At 44.2% G+C, this 19,035-nt stretch overlaps 1 protein-coding gene across 1 annotated transcript in view; it reads left to right on the forward strand.

The window, feature by feature from the left end:
- Positions 1-19,035, forward strand: part of LOC137803772 (cytosolic carboxypeptidase 4) — a 100,380-nt gene that overhangs the window by 76,065 nt on the left and 5,280 nt on the right. The window contains exons 22-26 of the mRNA XM_068602493.1: positions 6,216-6,345; positions 12,835-12,966; positions 13,081-13,143; positions 13,283-13,396; positions 16,153-16,307. Coding sequence (XP_068458594.1) covers positions 6,216-6,345; positions 12,835-12,966; positions 13,081-13,143; positions 13,283-13,396; positions 16,153-16,307 — 594 coding nt within the window. The remainder of the gene's footprint in view (positions 1-6,215; positions 6,346-12,834; positions 12,967-13,080; positions 13,144-13,282; positions 13,397-16,152; positions 16,308-19,035) is intronic.

Below are 19,035 nucleotides of genomic sequence, written 5' to 3' on the forward strand. Positions count from 1 at the left end.
ATTTAAAACTAAGAAATGCACTCTGCGTTAGAAAGCTGTATTAATATTAATAAATAATCAGCGGATAAACAAACAAAACACCACGAGCAGTCTTCTCGTAATTAAAAAAAGAGCTTACTAAAAGATGTTAGTAAAAAGTTTTTTACAATTTTTTTTTTGTGGCAAATTAAGATCACTAACCTATTTAACCTGTTCTATCGCGACAGAAAAAAATAAACTTAACGTTAAGACACACACAGTGAGGGCTGGACACACACACACACACACACACACACACACACACACACACACACACACACACACACACAGTGACTGAGTTGGTTTTAGTTAAATGATAATTTAATGCGAGTTGTAGGTTTTGTTTTAAAAGCTTACAGAATAAAACGTCATCTAGCAGCACATTCCCAATGGCATTCATTTCTCTCTCTCTCTCTCTATCTCACACACACACACACACACACACACACACACACACACACACACACACACACACACACACACACACACGCACACACACACACACACACACGCCCGAGGGCAGGCAGCTGCAGTGTCGGGCAGAGAGGAGCAAATGTTGTGGAAAATAACAGTTTACAAAGACTTTTAACTGCTCCTGTGCGTCTGCTGCCCAGAGACAGAGCTGTGAGTCCACGGCCAGGACGAGAGAGAGAGAGAGAGAGAGAGAGAGAGAGAGAGAGAGAGAGAGAGAGAGAGAGAGAGAGAGAGAGAGAAGTGTGGACGGGAGACACTCAGAGACAGAAACAGAGGAGACGAACTAAAGAAACTAGTGAACTACTGAACGTGGCACCAGGAGAGATCCAGAGAGTCTTGAACCTTTTGGGGATTTTCTTTCCCATCAGTGTATCCATGAAGTCAGTCGTGCTGGTTTAGCCTGAGTCCACTTCAGGAAATGGAAGAAATACGACCCGTTGGTTTGTGGGCTACGGCTATCAAAGCCTGGAGCGGCAGATTTGCCGTCCCGATTTTTGCAACAACCAGAAGTGACACAAGAGGGCGGAGCTTAGAGGTTCCACAAACACATGGACAACTCCCAGACTGGACAACGTGGTGATCGCAACCTGTCAATCACACTAGCCCCGCCCTAAAGAGTCCCCTCCTTTGTGGTCTGTTTGACTCTGGACGCGACCTCTTTGCTGGGCTGGTGGGGATGGTGGTACTGGTGGAGATGGTGGTACTGGTGGGGATGGTGGTACTGGTGAAGATGGTGGTACTGGTGGGGATGGTGGTACTGGTGGGGATGGTGGTACTGGTGAAGATGGTGGTACTGGTGGAGATGGTGGTACTGGTGGGGATGGTGGTACTGGTGAAGATGGTGGAGATGGTGGTACTGGTGGAGATGGTGGTACTGGTGGAGATGGTGGCACTGGTGGAGATGGTGGTACTGGTGGGGATGGTGGTACTGGTGAAGATGGTGGTACTGGTGGGGATGGTGGAGATGGTGGTACTGGTGGAGATGGTGGTACTGGTGGAGATGGTGGTACTGGTGGGGATGGTGGTACTGGTGAAGATGGTGGTACTGGTGGGGATGGTGGTACTGGTGAAGATGGTGGTACTGGTGGAGATGGTGGTACTGGTGGAGATAGTGGAGATGGTGGTACTGGTGGAGATGGGGTTACTGGTGGAGATAGTGGTACTGGAGGGGATGGTGGTACTGGCGGAGATGGTGGTACTGGTGGGGATGGTGGTACTGGCGGAGATGGTGGTACTGGTGGGGATGGTGGTACTGGCGGAGATGGTGGTACTGGTGGGGATGGTGGTACTGGTGGGGATGGTGGTACTGGCGGAGATGGTGGTACTGGCGGAGATGGTGGTACTAGTGGAGATGGGGTTACTGGAGGGGATGGTGGTACTGGTGGAGATGGCTGTACTGGTGGAGATGGCTGTACTGGTGGAGATGGTGGTGTTGGTGGAGATGGTGGTGTTGAATCCTCTCTGTAAATTAAACTACCAGTCAGTACTCAGTCGGATGATGTTTTTATGTTCAGTCCAATATCATATAAATCAACATAAGTTCTAAAACATCTTAATTTCCTGTGTGTTGTTCACATCGTGAGTTGTGATGTTGCTTCTCAGGGCTCAACAACATGGGATGTGTTATGTTCCTTCTGTTGGTCGAATAGACTTAAACATGCACATCCATGAATGATGGGATTTGTTTTTTATTCCATTGTTTTTACAAACACAGTTCAAAGCCACCGGCATTCCTATTACATGCTAAATCAAGCTAGCGTCCAAAACATGAACACACTATTAATACAAGATCTCTAAGTTACTGCTGACTCAGTCTCTCCATGGGCAAACATCCAGAGAGGAAATATTATAATCTCATTTGAGGAAAGTACTTATCTTCCAGCCGCTGCGTGTAAAAGGAGATGAAGAGGCAAACCTGTTTGCACTTCACTTGATTGAGCCGCTGATCTTCATCCAGAACAACAAAGCATCCTATGAATCCATAAAACAAACAAACAGAAAAGCTTTTGTCATTAAAACGTCTTTATTAATGTATCAAATGAATTAAAACATTGAAAAGAAACACATCCAATAATTAATAACCTAGTGTTTATATTATTACGTCACTCATAATTCTACATAAATGAGGGATTTAAGTGGGTCTGTCTGGCACTGGAGTGGAACAACCTTTTCTACCATCCTTTACAAAATACTGATTATTTCCTCCACCACAAGGTATCAGGGACAGAAAACCCTAGATGAGAAGTTCATATATCTGAATAATGGCTTATGATAGTACACAGAAAAAAAATATGAATATATATATATATATATATATATATATATATATATATATATATATATATATATATATATATATATAAAAACATCTTCACAGCCAGTGCCTCAGTGTCAGAGCAAAAAAAAATTAAAATATTTTTTGGGGGATATATATATATATATTAAATAAAATATATTTATATATATATATTTTAAATAAAATATATTTATATATATTATATTTTAAATAAAATATATTTCTCTCTATATATATATTAAAAATAAAATATTTTATATATATATATATATGTATATATATATGTATATATATATATATTATATATATATATATATATATTTTTTTTTTTCTTCCCAAAATTCTTTTTTTTTAAATATATAAGTGAAGTTAAGTATTTTTAATAATTCTTTTAGTGAAGATCTTTTGAGGCAACGCTTGAAATTCAGCAACACTGTAAATCACCAGCTGGTGAAACTACAAGATCAGAGACGACAAGAAGTTTAACTTCATCAACAAGGTTGGAATTTAAATTGAACCAAAGGAATATTCAACTGATACCAAACGGTTGTGCCATGGAGAAACACTGCTCATGCTCACCCTTCTGCTGCTGTGCACTCGTATGTATTGACATAAATCATAAGTAGATGATTGAATGAAACCAATTAACAAAATTAAACTGTAACGAGCTCCCGTTCCCCCGGTGAGTTTCCCCTCTGCAGCTAAACTCAACCACGCCCCCACAGATACATTATGCAAGATGGTGTGCCTTTAAATCTAATTTCCAGATTCATACTTTAATAAAGAAGTTTTTACATGTTTTAATGCTAAAAAAAACTTGATTTATTTTGTCTTAGTGCTTTCAACAGAATTGCTCTGCAACATGTTGGGTCCATGTTTATTTCTTGTGAGCTAACGTTATCTAGTCGAACCGGAAACAAGATGGGGCACATTAAGAAGTATCACGTTGACATCACAACTGTGCAAAAGTCCTTATCGTTCACAGCGTCAGACACGAGAGAACTCTCTAAACCCCTTTACACTTTGAATGATTGTGCTTTGAAGTTTTTTAGGATGATAGACTCTGGGTGAGTAGTTTGAAGAAAGAAAAAAAAGAAAGTTGAACCCTCCAAATATATCACTATCAGATAATCAAAGGCCCAACAGCCCTCAACGGACAGCCATCACCCGTCTCCCACCTGAGTGGTATCCATCCCCACGAGCCAATTTCAATTAGTGGCGGATAAAATGTCAACTGAGGCGCGTCGGAGCTGCTGAGCAGAACGGGGGAAGTGGAGCATGCTGCTGCTGCATGGCTCACCATGTAGCAGAGCCACAGAGCCATTCACAGGAGGAGCTACCACATGCACACATCTTAAGCTTTACACGCCCTGAACAAAGATGGCAAAGCACGTTGAATTCAAACATATCGTTGAAACATCAGTGAAAATAAGGCAAAATATATGCAACCCCGAAGACCTCATATACGGATCAATTTAGATAAACAAGACATTTTGCCTTCCCTCTTTCTGCCCTGACTTTTATGTTAGTTAAGCAAATAAATAGCACATTCGGCTTTTGCCAGATAATTGACAACTTTGCTTGGAGTCATTTTCTGTGACTGGAGTTGCGTTGAACACATTTATATTCATGCGGTTTGGCCTTTCATTTGCACGAAAACGGAGGTTTTATCACGGAAAACCATCATTTCTAAAATCTCGGGCCAAAGTGAAAACTCAGTTTGCGTGTTTGCGTGTGCACGAGGTCGTATTCACGCGGGTTCATGTGAACAGACACTTTTTGGAAAACGATCTTGTGTATACAACGTTGTTTTTGAAAACAGAAATACTTGTTCCTGTAAATACCCGGCCGTGTGTAAATGTGGCCTGAGGCCAGTCCTGCATTGGCGAAGACTTCCATTACTTTGCCAACAGCCCGTCTTTCACCCATACTGAGAGGGACGCCATGTTGGCCTCACGGTGGGTCATGGTGTTGGGTGGCTTCTTGTTTTATTTTGAAGTTTGTCCTCTGTGTCTCCGCACTTCCTTCCTTGTCTCCTGATTGTGTGATTGTCTTCACCTGTGCGTCCCTCATTGTTCCCACCTGTGTCTCCTTACCTTCTTGTGTTTAAACCCTGCTTGTCTCCTGTCCCCTTGTCGAGTTGTACTGTGTGTTCCTGCTTTGTTTGGTTTTTAGAATCCTTTCTGGTTTTTGTTGACATTAAATATTCTTTATTCGATTGTCGGCGTTCGCGTCCTCACTCGGTCCGTCCCGTGACAGGACTCGTCTCCTCGCGGTGGGCGACTGGCCTTCGTGGTGCGCTAAATGCAGCAATCTCAACTCGGCTACTACATTTTTCCAGATACAAGAAGAAAACGGAAAAGCAAACCTTGTTTTTAACCAAAGAAAAAAGACATTTAAATGGTCCGCATCCTGCTATTGTCAGCTTTTGCGATAAACAGACTTAGACAGCTTCTGAGACCCTTTGAGGATGAACAGTTGCTTGGTCTGCACCAGGCAGAGGACCGATTGAAATTCAATCATTTCTTATTAATATTATCCTTATTTGCCACCTTTTGCATTGCGAAAAGAGGTGCTTGGGTTCAACCTATATTATCCAAACTTTCCACACCTCTCTGACTCGCCGAAAATACGAATTTGATTAGAGTGTTGGGCCAAAGTCGGAAAGAAGTAGTTCAATAGCGCCCCCTTTGGGTGTAAAATCCATTTTTGCCAACTATCACCGATTGACTTGACATTTGGCACACATGTTCAGGTGGATCTGCTCTACAAGAAATGGAGGAACCTTTATTATTATTATGATTACTATTAAATAAACATCTCATACCTGATGGCTACTTTTTCAAAAGGCTTCAATAAGTAGAGCAAAGACTCCTCGTGAGACTGACTGGTCTCACAGACCATGATGCTGACAGTGTTTATATGAATGCATGGACGTGAGGGAACGCTGACATCAGCTGTCCACCAATTGCAAACGCACGTTCTTGTTCCCTCTGGTTCTGCGTGGTGCTTTACGAAGGCCCGCAGCTGTAATAACACTGTGAATCAGTCTTATGCATAACGCGATAGTGTTGGAAGTCACTTTCATAGTGACTGTTTACTGAAGCTCTGTTATTGGAAGCTTCCAGTAGACGTATGAAACAAATGTTCTCTGTACAGCTGGCGGCATTGCAGCCGTTCCACACAGCGAGATGTTTTGTTCTGGCAAACCAACAGCCCACTGACGCGTCCCACACTAGCTCCTAGCATGAGCTGTTTGAGTACGATTAAAGGATTGAGCACAAGTTCATGAGGTCATTAATGTCTTCCATGTATTTTGAAGGTCGCTACCGCTCTAGCCAGACAAGTCGCGCATGCTACGCTAACACAGCAGGACACGTGACACTGTGCAGCTGTCTAAACGCCCTGCGGCTGTGTTTCCCTTCAGGAATCGCTGCGACCTGAACGGCGAGGACCTGAACCGTCAGTGGAGTAAACCCGACCCCGTGCTCAGTCCAACCATCTACCACACCAAGGGCCTGCTCTACTACCTCAACAGCATAGGACGGACCCCCCTGGTGAGCGGCACTGTGAACCCGTGGGCTCCATGTCTCTGGACGTCCAGCTCCCCCTCGGGTTAGCGTCGAGGAGCCCCGCCCCCTTTGAGGCTCTGCAAACTACAAAGGGGAAGGTGTTGTTACCTGTGGTTGAGGGGAGAGGTGTTGAGTGCTTTACCAGGTCTTACGTTCTGTCTGTGGACAGATGTTTGTCTTTCAAAATGGAGGCTTGAAGGTGGGTGTGGTCTGGCTGAGGGGCTGCAAGCAGCAGGGTGGGGACCAGGGAAAGTACTTCGTATCCTTTTGGACACATTTGGCGTCATGGTGCGATTCCAAGATGGCCTCCAGTTTAATGTGAGAAATGTAAAAAATGACACATTGTAGTTCTGTGTGTGTGTGCGCGCATGTGTGTGTGTGTAAAAATGACACATTGTAGTTGTGTGTGCGTGTGTAAAAAATTACATATTGTAGTGTTTGTGCTTGCGTATGTGTTTGTGTGTAAAAAAGACATTGTAGTTGTGTTTGTGCATGTGTTTTTGTGTATAAAAAAAGACACACTCTAGTGTGTGTGTGTGTGTGTAAAAAATTACACATTGTAGTGTTTGTGTGTGTGCATGTGTTTGTGCTTGCGTGTGTGTTTGTGTGTAAAAGACACATTGTAGTTGTGTGTGTGTGTGTGTATGTGTTTGTGTATAAAAAAAATGACACACTGTAGTGTGTGTGTGTGTGTGTAAAAAATGACACACTGTAGTGTTGTGTGTGTGTGTAAAAAAATGACACACTGTATTGTGTGCATATTTGTGCGTGTGTGTTTGTTTGTAAAAAAATGACACACTGTAGTGTTGTGTGCGTATTTGTGCGTGTGTGTGTGTAAAAAATGACTCTGTGTGTGTGTGTGTGTAAAAAAAATTACACATTGTAGCGTTTGTGTGCGTGTTTGTGCTTGCGTGTGTGTGTTTGTGTGTAAAATGACACACTGTAGTGTTGTGTGCATATTTGTGCGTGTGTGTTTGTGTGTAAAAAAAAAGACTGTGTGTGTGTGTGTGTGTGTGTGTGTGTGTGTGTGTGTGTGTGTGTGTGTGTGTGTGTGTGTGTGTGTGTGTGTGTGTGTGTGGTGGCATCTCACATCAGCAGTGACTCTCTGAACGTTTCATTTACTGTCACTCAGCAGGGATGGATCACAGCTGCGTCATGGTAACACTGGAGTACATTTTCAAATCAATGAGAAACTAATTAACAGCTAAATTAATGCTCGATTGTTTCCATTTCCCTCTCGCGATATCTGCAGCCCATTATTCAGCCAAACACGAGACGAAAGGTGTGAGCATGTGTGTTTCTGCTGAAACTGAAACGTAATAAGACGTAATGAAGGAAGAGCTTTAATGTATTGACCTTGATTGGCTCATTTAATTGCTGCAAATTAGAGCAAGGAGGTTGTTTTTCAAGCTAATTCACGCAATTAACTGCCGACTGTTGGTGCACAGCAAACGCAGCACAGCCACATCAACACCGTCAGAGAGTCTAGAGGCGTCCACACCGCCGAGGGTTAATCTAACTCTTCATGGGGAGAGAGGACCTTCACACCAAATGAGTGAACTGTCCACTGTGTTGGAGTTCAAATGAAACTTCTCACCACAGTGTTACTGCCATATTTACACTGTAAGGAGTAAATATGTCTCAGGTGACATAATGGTGCTCTGACATGTGAACTGGTGACATGGTGGTGCTCTGACGTGTTAACTGGTGACATAATGGTGCTCTGACGTGTGAACTGGTGACATAATGGTGCTCTGACGTGTGAACCGGTGACATGGTGTTGCTCTGACATGTGAACTAGTGACATAATGGTGCTCTGACGTGTGAACTGGTGACATAATGGTGCTCTGACGTGAACTGGTGACATAATGGTGCTCTGACGTGAACTGGTGACATAGTGGTGCTCTGACATGTGAACTGATGACATAATGGTGCTCTGACGTGTGAACTGGTGACATAATGGTGCTCTGACATGTGAACTGATGACATAATGGTGCTCTGACATGTGAACTGATGACATGGTGGTGCTCTGACATGTTAACTGGTGACATAATGGTGCTCTGACATGTGAACTGATGACATAATGGTGCTCTTACATGTGAACTGGTGACATAATGGTGCTCTGACGTGTGAACTGGTGACATGGTGGTGCTCTGACGTGAACTGGTGACATAATGGTGCTCTGACGTGTGAACTGGTGACATAATGGTGCTCTGACGTGTGAACTGGTGACATAATGGTGCTCTGACATGTGAACTGGTGACATAGTGGTGCTCTGACGTGAACTGGTGACATAATGGTGCTCTGACGTGTGAACTGGTGACATAATGGTGCTCTGACGTGTGAACTGGTGACATAATGGTGCTCTGACATGTGAACTGATGACATGGTGGTGCTCTGACGTGTGAACTGGTGACATAATGGTGCTCTGACGTGTTAACTGGTGACATAATGGTGCTCTGACGTGTGAACTGGTGACATAATGGTGTTCTGACATGTGAACTGGTGACATAATGGTGCTCTGACATGTGAACTGATGACATGGTGTTGCTCTGACGTGTGAACTGGTGACATAATGGTGTTCTGACATGTGAACTGGTGACATAATGGTGCTCTGACGTGTGAACTGGTGACATGGTGGTGCTCTGACGTGTGAACTGGTGACATAATGGTGCTCTGATGTGTGAACTGGTGACATGGTGGTGCTCTGATTGGAAGAATGCAGCTCGGCTGGCTCCTTCCTGTCATTTGAATCAAACAGATGCATATACTTGGCATAAAAAGTTAGATATATTATATCAACCTGCAAATCGCACTTATGAAATAACTGCAACACACATTACAATGTTGCTCGTACAAAAGGCTGATGGTACACACTTTAACAAACCTGACAAGACGCTTGGCTGCCTGAGCTGAGCTTATCTCAGAATATATTTTTTGTGGCCTCTTGATGTGAGATTAGATAACATAATCCTTTATTAGTCTCACAGAGGGGACATTTGCAGGATTACAGCAGCAAAGTGGAGATGTGCAACAAGAGACAGCAGTTAATCACAAAACAACAATAGCTAAAACATACAATATAAAGAGTGGGATGCACATTATTGCACATTGGAGGAAGGAAAATATATAAATGTTTATAATGCATTGAGTATTTATATTTCACATGCATTGATACCAATATTGCACATGCATGAATGAAAGGTAAAGAAGTGTTGCAGCAGGAGAGACTCTTGTTAATCAAATGACTCTCCAGATCTCCTTGATCTCCTGGTGGAGGTTTTATATGTTGAAAAGACATTATGATTTAATTCCTTTTTAGCTTTGTTTTGGTTTCATTGAGGCAGACTTTGTGATGGATGAATTGAAAAGGAGATTGTAGTGAAAGATAAAACAATGTCACGGCACATTAACACACTGGTGATTTAAAAATGTCAGAAATAATTAAATGAGGTGCTTTGTTGGAATAAATAAATAATTACTCCCATCTAAAGATTATTTAGTGAAATAAAACATCAAAACAAAGGTTGGTAAAAGTGCCACAAAGATGTGTTTTATTATATTTATCCATCCATCCATCCATGCTCAGCTGCAGACAGACCCAGACTTCCCTCTCATCCGCAACATGTTCCTGCTCGTTCTAGGGAATCTGGAGGTGTTCCCAGATTAGCCAGATAATCCCTCCAGCGTGTCCTGGGTCTTCCTCAAGGTCTCCTACCAGTTGGACTTGCCTGGAGAACCTCTAATGGGAGGCGTCCAGGAGGCATCCTGATGAGATGCTGGACCACCTCAGCTGACTCCTTTTGATACGAAGGAGTAGCGGCTCGACTCCAAGTTTCCTCCTGATGTCCGAGCTTCTTCCCCTATCTTTAAGGCTGAGCCCTACAGAGGAAACTCAGCTCCTTACTCTCTGTAAGGCTGAGCCAAGCCACCCTAAGGAGGAAGCTCATTTCAGCCGCTTGTATCCGCGACATCGTTCTCTTGGTCGCAACCCAGAGTTGGTGACCATAGGTGAGGGTTGGAACGTAGACCCTCACTCGTGAACAAGACCCTGAGATACTTGAACTCCTTCGCTTGTGGGAGGCATGTTGTCCCCACCTGGAGGGAGCAATCCACCGGTTTCCAGCAGAGAACCATGGCCTCAGATTTAGAGGCGCTAACTCTAATCCCTGCCGCTTCACACTCGGCTGCAAAAAGCCCCAGTGATGCTGGAGTTTACGGTCTAAGGAGGCAAACAGGACCACATCATCTGCAAACAGCAGAGAGGCGATCCCGAGGCCCCCGAACCGGATTTCCTCCGCCCCCCCGGCTGCGCCTAGAAATCCTGTCCATGAAAGTCACGAACAGGACCGGTGATGAAGGGCAACCCACCGGGAACGTGTCTGACTTAATACCAAGGATACGAATGCGACTCCTCCTACAGGTGTACAGAGACCGGGTAGCCCATGCCAACGGGTCCGGCACTCCTGCAGCACCCTTCACAAAACCTCCTGAGGGACCCGGTCGAAAGCCTTCTCCAAGTCCACAAAGCACACGTAGACTGGTTCGGCAAACTCCAAGGACCCCTCCAGTAGTCTTTGAGGGTGAAAGAGCTGGTCCACTTGGGGTTCCTGGGACGACTCAAACACAGGGAAAAAGAGGTCTGGAGACAAAATTGGTTCCACAGTTTTCAATGGGGTAAGACCGTTGGGTCTTTCGTCCTGAGTAGTGTCTTTTTGCTGCGCGATGCTCCAATCTGTTCCTCTGCAGGCCCCCACTCTTTATATACGCATGTTTAAAATGTGCATGTAGAGTTAGGGGGTAAGGATGAGGGGTGGTGAGGCTCTGCTTGTTATGGGATGAGTGCAAAACAGGACCCAAACGCCAAAGTACCGTTCCAGGAATCTTTAATAACGAAAACAAGGACCGGCAAGAGCAACAAAAAAACCAAAAGGGCACTAAAACCCTGACTCAAGGACGGGTAGACACAGTACGAACCGACAAGGAGACAGATGGGGTATAAATACAAGAGGTAACGAGCAACAGGTGGACACAATGAGGGCAGCACAGGTGCAGGGAATCCACAATCAGGAACCAGGTAGACAGACAATCCCAGACAATCACCAGACAGGAAGTGCAGAGACGCGGGGGACACAGGACTACAAAATAAAACAGGAACAAAAACTCAACCCACGACACTGCTTGCTGTGTGTAAAGTAAAAAGCAGGTTCAGAGAGGACTTGGTGGCCTTTTCACAGCCAGGTAGATCTCACAGCAACCACAGCAGTCCCGGGGCGTCCCATCACCCCCTGAACCTCTGCCCACATGTTCCTGACAGACTCTGTGGTGAAGACGTGAACGATGGCTGCTGTCACTCAGAAACACATTAGGACGTACTGGGACGTTGTTTAAAAAGCCAGAAATCCTTTCAGGGAGCAGTCTGGCGGAGAGGAGGCCCAGGAGGCCGCTGTGAACACGTTCACAACAAAAAAGCAATCTTCTGCTTTCCTGAACATTTACTGCAGAACTTTGCTGTTTTGAGCTGCGTGGAACAACTTGCTTTTTTTTTTTTTTACACAAGTGAGGTCGTATGGAAGTCCATTCACGCCACTAAAATAAAGTCATAATGAGATAAAAAGTCAAAATTAATAGAAAAAAGTAGAAATTATGAAATTATAGTAAAAACTCTGAGTCATAATTATGAGATAATGAAGTCAAAATTAATTTATAATTTAATTTTTGATTTGTTTTATCTCATAATTTCAACTATTATCTGATGATTATGACTTTTTATCTCACAATTTAGATTTTTTTATCTTATAATTTTGACTTCATTATCTGATAATTATGATTTGTTTTAATCTCATAATTTAGACCTTATCATCTCATAATTATTTCTTTGTGGCGGAAATGGGCTTCCATACCACCTCACTTGTAATGTAAAAAAAACTAAGTTGTTTTTTATCTCTTAATTATGACTTTTTATCACATAATTATGACTTTTTATTGTATTTATTTAATTTTTGGGCAAAAAAAAAAATCTCACGATTGTGCTTAAAGTAAGAACATCCAGTTGTGTTTACGCAACAACACACCATGTCAAACGCCGGTCTCAAGGCTGAAGGTTCTGTTTGTTCACCCAACCCACCATCAGAAGTGTTTTTTATTTCTAAATCGATGCCACTTGACCGCTGCTTCGTCACATGGACGTGTTTCACTTGTGTGTCCAGGAAGTAGAGCTTCCATCTCGTTTTCTTGTCCAGTCTGATTGTTAGTTGGGCTAAAAGGTTTAAACATGTTATCCTGTTGCGTGTCTGCAACATGTGGCCAGGTCTTAAGCATTGCACCTTTTTAATGAATGGTGCAAATCACAACCATTTAAGTTCAAATGACGTCAACCCGACCAACCAAATGTCATCAAACCTCCGACACGGTTCATGTTTGAGAAGCTTCAGAGCTGCGTGACGCTGAAGCTGAGCCCTGTTCCTCCTCCAGGTGTTCTGCGACTACCACGGCCACTCCAGGAAGAAGAACGTCTTCCTGTACGGCTGCAGTGTGAAGGAGACTCTCTGGCAGTCCGGCTCTGCTGTGAACACCGTGGGATTGAAGGAGGATCCAGGATATAGGGTAACACACACACACACACACACACACACGCCAGTAGTGGATTGTAGGTACAACTCATAAACCAGAGCCAAACATCTGCAGGTGGTTCTCAATGTCGTTCTTGTTCTTTCTCAGACCATTCCAAAGACCCTGGATCGTCTCGCACCGGCCTTTTCTTTCAACAGCTGCAACTATCTGGTAATACAAATGACCCAAAAAGTGTGTGTGTATATGTATATGTATGTATGTAATACACAACATTGACATGATAAGGGCTTCATTAATTCACCTGCGTCAGACATTGACGTGACGGATAAACCCAATGGTCCCTTGGCAGGTGGAGAAGTCGCGCTCCGCCACGGCGCGGGTGGTGGTCTGGAGGGAAATGGGCGTGCTGAGAAGCTACACCATGGAGAGCACCCACAACGGCTGCGACCAGGGAATCTACAAGGTGTGGAAGGTCTTTCTGAGCTCCCAGGAGGAGGGTCTAGTCGTCTGTCCTCCAGTCCAGATCAGAGTTGAGGTCCCTGAGGTCAGAGCAGAGAACCCTGAGGTTCTACAAGTGGTTTAATAACCATAAAATGGCTGCACGTGCTCAGTAAGTCTCTCTTTGTCTCCATAATAATGATACTTTGACTTTATAAAGCGCTTTTCTAAATATTCAAAGACGCTTTCCAGAGGAATCATTAACACAGCGATGAGGAGCTGCCACCAAGGTGCCACGTCAGGACCATCTAACCTTCCATCAAGCTACAGACAATCAGCTACAGACATGAAGCTACAGACATGAAGCTACAGACATGAAGCTACAGACATCCAGCTACTAACATCTAGCTACAGACACTCAGCTTCAGAATTTTAGTTTCAGACGTCCGCTACAGACACTCGGCTACAGACACTCGGCTACAGACATCAGCTCCTAACATCCAGCTACAGACACTCTGCGACAGACACTTGGCTACAGACCTCAGCTCCTAACATCCAGCTACAGACACTCTGCGACAAACACCCGGCGACAGACACTTAGCCACAGACATCAGCTCCTAACATCCAGCTACAGACACTCTGCGACAGACACTTGGCTACAGACATCAGCTCCTAACATCCAGCTACAGACACTCGGCTACAGAGACCCGGCTGCAGACACCCGGCTACAGACATCCAGCTCCTAACATCCAGCTCCTAACATCCGGCTACAGACACTCGACTACAGACACTCGACTACAGACACTCGGCTACAGACACTCGGTTACAGACACTCTGCTCCTGACACCCGGCTACAGACACCCGGCTAAAGACACTCGGCCACAGACATCCGACTACAGACACCCAGCTACAGACACTCGGCTACAGACACCCGACTACAGACACCCGGCTACAGACACTCGGCCACAGACATCCAGCTAAAGACACTCGGCTACAGACACCCGGCTACAGACACCCAGCTACAGACACTCGGCTACAGACACCCAGCTACAGACACTCGGCTACAGACACCCAGCTACAGACACTCGGCTACAGACGCTTCAGTGGGTCACACAGCGACAGCGTGCTGGTTGAAGTCTCCTTCAGAGTGTGATGGCGTCCCGGCTGATCAGCAGCTCTAACCTTTATTTATAGAGCTCATGAAAGCAGAGCTATAAAGAGCCTCCAGCACTTTATAGTGTAAGTGTGAAAGCACCGAATAATTACCGGCAGGCTGCTGATAAAAGCACAATCGCAGTTATGAGTGGAGAAGAAATGAGCGACATGGATGAGGACAACGAGGAAAACAGAAGCTCAGGTCTGAACTCGTCAACACGCGGTCCATTCACTCCTTATGGATGCACTGTCTTCTCTAAATGAAGTTATGTATGATTGTTACATAACTGCAGTTAGTTTATGACATACATGCACTACTTAATCTTTTGGAAACCGTGCGAAAATCCTCCCGCTCCCATTTTAAGTCCCAGCATGCCCCATTCAGACAATCTTTTGGCATAAAATACGTATTTTTCCATTTTTGAACACAGTTTCTTGACTGAAACTCCTTCCTAACAGACCAAGACTTTGTTTTATTGTGATTTTTGTACCAGATTCTGATTCTTTAGGTCCTAATCTTTCCTAAAAGGTGTCTTATTGACGCTCCAGGAGGCTTTTTTGGGGACTCTGGCTCATATCATGCTGGATGTTTATATTTAGGATCAAAATATATTTTAAAAGTGATTTTTTTTTTTGGCAGATATACATTTTTTCCCAAGACTTTGCTAAACAAATGCATACAATAAACACAAGTATTGGAAGTAATTTGGGGATCCTACGACGACTCAAACAGGGAAAAGAGGTCTGGAGACAACGTTTGGGGGGATCTTTAACCGACGCCCCTTTTTCTCTTTGGTGTGTTTTTTCTAAACCTAAACTGTGTCATCTCCTCATCCACTGGGTCAATTTAATTCCCTTCAAATGCTAAAGTACCGTAACGCTTGTGAGAGGAGCTCCTTAACATGACTGAGCGATTATAACGTTTTACTAAAAGCTGCATAAGTCCTCCTTTCAGTCAGAGATCCCGGTCACCATACGAGTCTAATAACTCAGTCTAGATCACGTTCTGATGTCATGAAGCAAGACCAGAGTTTCTTTTTTGTGTTTTTGGGGGTTCTGAGATCTCATTGGTCCTCAGACTCTTCTGAAAAAGTCAGATAGCCAAAAGTCAGATTTTCTGGTCAGGTCTGAAGCGAAAAACACGTTTTTGGACTGAATATGCTTCCTAACATGTCAAAGCTTTACTGGATCGTGATTATTGTTGCAGATTTAGATGCTTTAGGTTGTAATCTTTGTAAAGTTGTGCAGTATTAGTCTGTTGCATGATGGGAAGGCACCGAAGAAGCTCTCGAGGAGTCATTTTTGGGGAATCTTGCTCAGACTCTTGATCATATCTGTAATGTTCAAACATAATTATTTAAATTTTTTTAAAGGCAAGGAGTTACAGATTCATTAGAGATCAAGGACAACAGGGTCTGGTATTAATATCAAGGTCATAATGCCGATTAATAATGAATCCTTTCATATCATTTTATTTATATTAATACACAAATTAATGAATATCAAGTTAATCAATAAATCAAGCAGAAATGCAGAAACATGAATGTAAGCTTGGATTAGACACAATGCCCTGCAACTGTATGTTAATGTGTGTGTGTGTGTGTGTGTGTGTGTGTGTGTGTGTAGGGCCTGCAGACAGGAACCAGGGAGCTGCAGGAGATGGGTGTGAAGTTCTGCCACAGTCTGCTGTCGGTGACCAAAGACGTGAAGACGCTCCACAGCCAGAGGCTCATCAGCCACGTGGACCTGGACCACAGCGGCCTGGACCACAAGTCTCACACGTAAGAGCTGGAGACACGGGGCTCCTTAGGGTGACACAGAGGTCTTTAGGGGTGACACAGGGCCTCTTTAGGGGTGACATGGGGCTCTTTAGGGTGACACAGGGCTCTTTAGGCTGACACAGCGCCTCTTTAGGGATGACATGGGGCTCTTTAGGGGGACACAGGGCTCTATAGGGTGACACAGGGCTCTTTAGGGGTGACACAGGGCCTCTTTAGGGTGACACAGAGCTTCTTAGGGGTGACACAGGGCCTCTTTAGGGTGACACAGGGCCTCTTTAGGGTGACACAGGGCTCTTTAGGGTGACACGGGGCTCTTTAGGGGTGACACAGGGCCTCTTTAGGGGGACACGGGACTCCTTAGGGTGACCCAGGGCTCTTTAGGGTGACACAGGGCTCTTTAGGGTGACACAGAGCTCTTTAGGGTGACACAGGGTCTCGATCAAGATGAGCCAGTTCTGTGCAGATCAGTGTGCAATGCATGCTGGTTAAACTTGTGTCCGATTTTGCTCTGACGTCAACCAGATTCTCATGAGAGCCAGGCGCTGCAGCAGCTCTCCATCAACTGCCTGGCCCAGTGCATGATGGGAAACGCCACATCAGAGAGCTGATTGGCTCTTAGATCTGACAGCAAACGCTACTTGTTGTAAAAAAAAATCATATTTTATGTGTAGTTGTATTACTTAACGCTCCATTGTTAACTATTAGTCTCATATTTATTCTAAAATCATATCTTGTGTGGTTGACAAAATTATATTGTATTATTATTATTATTATTATTATTATTATTATTATTGTATGTTTTTATCATGTGCTTTGTCTCATGTCAGGGACGTTTCTATTGTGTTAAAATAATAAATAAAAGTAAAACAAAATAAATGAACACCTCCGGGATGCTTTAACATCTTCAATCAAGTATGAGCATGAAGATAAATAATGCATATTAAATAATAAATAATGATCATCTTTCAAAATGAAGTGAAGAATAAAAGTAAATAAAGACAAAACAAACATCAAAACAAATATATTTGATGGGATTTCTTATAATTGTTTAAACTATTTGTTTGAGGAGAATTAGAAGAAGACGAGACGACAGACGAGGTCCGCTGTTTATGTTCTAAAAGAATCATTTTCACACTTTTATGATGCACACACACACACACACACACACACACACACACACACACACACACACACACACACACACACACACACACACAGCCCTCTTGGCTGTGATCCCTCACCGTGGTGATTGATGTGTGGATCTGAAGTGGAGCTGAATGCTCCCATTGATCTCCTGACAGCCGCTCTGTCTCCCCAGTGAGGTGTGACAGTGTGAGGGCGGGGCTAAGGGCTGGGGGGCGGGGCTAAGGGCTGGGGGGCGGGGCTAGGGGCTGGGGGGCGGAGCTGAGATGTGTGCTCACCTGAATACACACTAGTATTGTTAAATTTGATCTAATTCACTTCTTTTTTGCTTTTCTTTCCATTGTTCTCTTTGTCCTGATGTCATTTTTATTCATTTCTTTCTTCTTCTTTCTTCTTCTTCTCTTCTCGGGGCTAACACTCACATTCTCCCATGGGCGGGGCTTACACACATTCTCCGGTGGGCGGGGCTGACACTCACATGGGTGTGTGTGTGTGTGTGTGTGTGTGTGTGTGTGTGTGTCACTTAACTGGATCTTATTGAATTATTGTGAATAGACAATAAAACGCAGAGTGTACAGTTTATTAAAAAGCTTCTGTGTCATAGTTTGATTGCATCGTTATGATCGTCTGCACAGCCGACAAAATGAAATGCTTTAACTTGGAGTTAGTCGTGAGACAAAAGACAACAAATAGTACTTTTAAATAAAGACATTCCTGTGATGATCCGATGCGTTCACACAGACGTTGAACGCGTGCTCGAGGACAGAGCGCTGCGGCCGCTTCATGCGCTGCTGCGCGGCGGTTTAGCTCCATGTGTCGCTCCCTCTGCTCGCGAGGTGATGATGTCATCACAGCTGAGAGGTGATGATGTCATCACAGCTGAGAGGTGATGATGTCATCACAGCTGAGTGGTGGTGATGTGGGAATCTGATGTGGTCACAGTCGATCTGTTTCCACCTGACAACCAAGCTAATAGGATCTGAGATGTAAACACCGGTGCGGTGGTGTGTGTGTGTGTGTGTGTGTGTGTGTGTGTGTGTGTGTGTGTGTGTGTGTGTGTGTGTGTGCGCGTACGTGTGTGCGCACTAAGGAGGCCGGCAGATTGAGTTTTGGTGAGGACGATATCATGTATACATGACGCTAGGCTAACCCATGCGTTGACTTCACTTCTGTCCGCACACACACACACACACACACACACACACACACGATTCATATTGATCTCCTCAAATCACTCTTTACATGTTAAATCAAGAACAATTCCTTTAATAGCTCATTTGCAAATGCGAGAAACTAAGCGAGGCCACGTCCTAATCTCTGCTCATCGTCTGCTGTTTTTCCTCTTCCTCTTCCTCTTCGCCTTCAGTCGTCTCAGATACCTCTGGCCTCAAATCACAGACATCTTCCTCTGCAGCAACTTTCTCTCTCTGTTTGTAGCAGAGGAACTCTTGAGAGTTGAGCTCTGGGAAACTTTCTTTTTTCATTTTTTTCTTCTCTCCCCCTCCGGCAGAAGCGGACCCAAGGCTATAAAAGAGATCTTTGTGGAGGGAAGAGATATTTAGTAAGCCTGAGCCGAGACTGAGTG

This window comes from Clinocottus analis, unplaced genomic scaffold (assembly GCF_023055335.1).
Source record: "Clinocottus analis isolate CAN_PGR_092001 unplaced genomic scaffold, fCliAna1.0.p SCAF_6, whole genome shotgun sequence".
In the NCBI taxonomy this organism is placed as follows: domain Eukaryota; kingdom Metazoa; phylum Chordata; class Actinopteri; order Perciformes; family Cottidae; genus Clinocottus; species Clinocottus analis.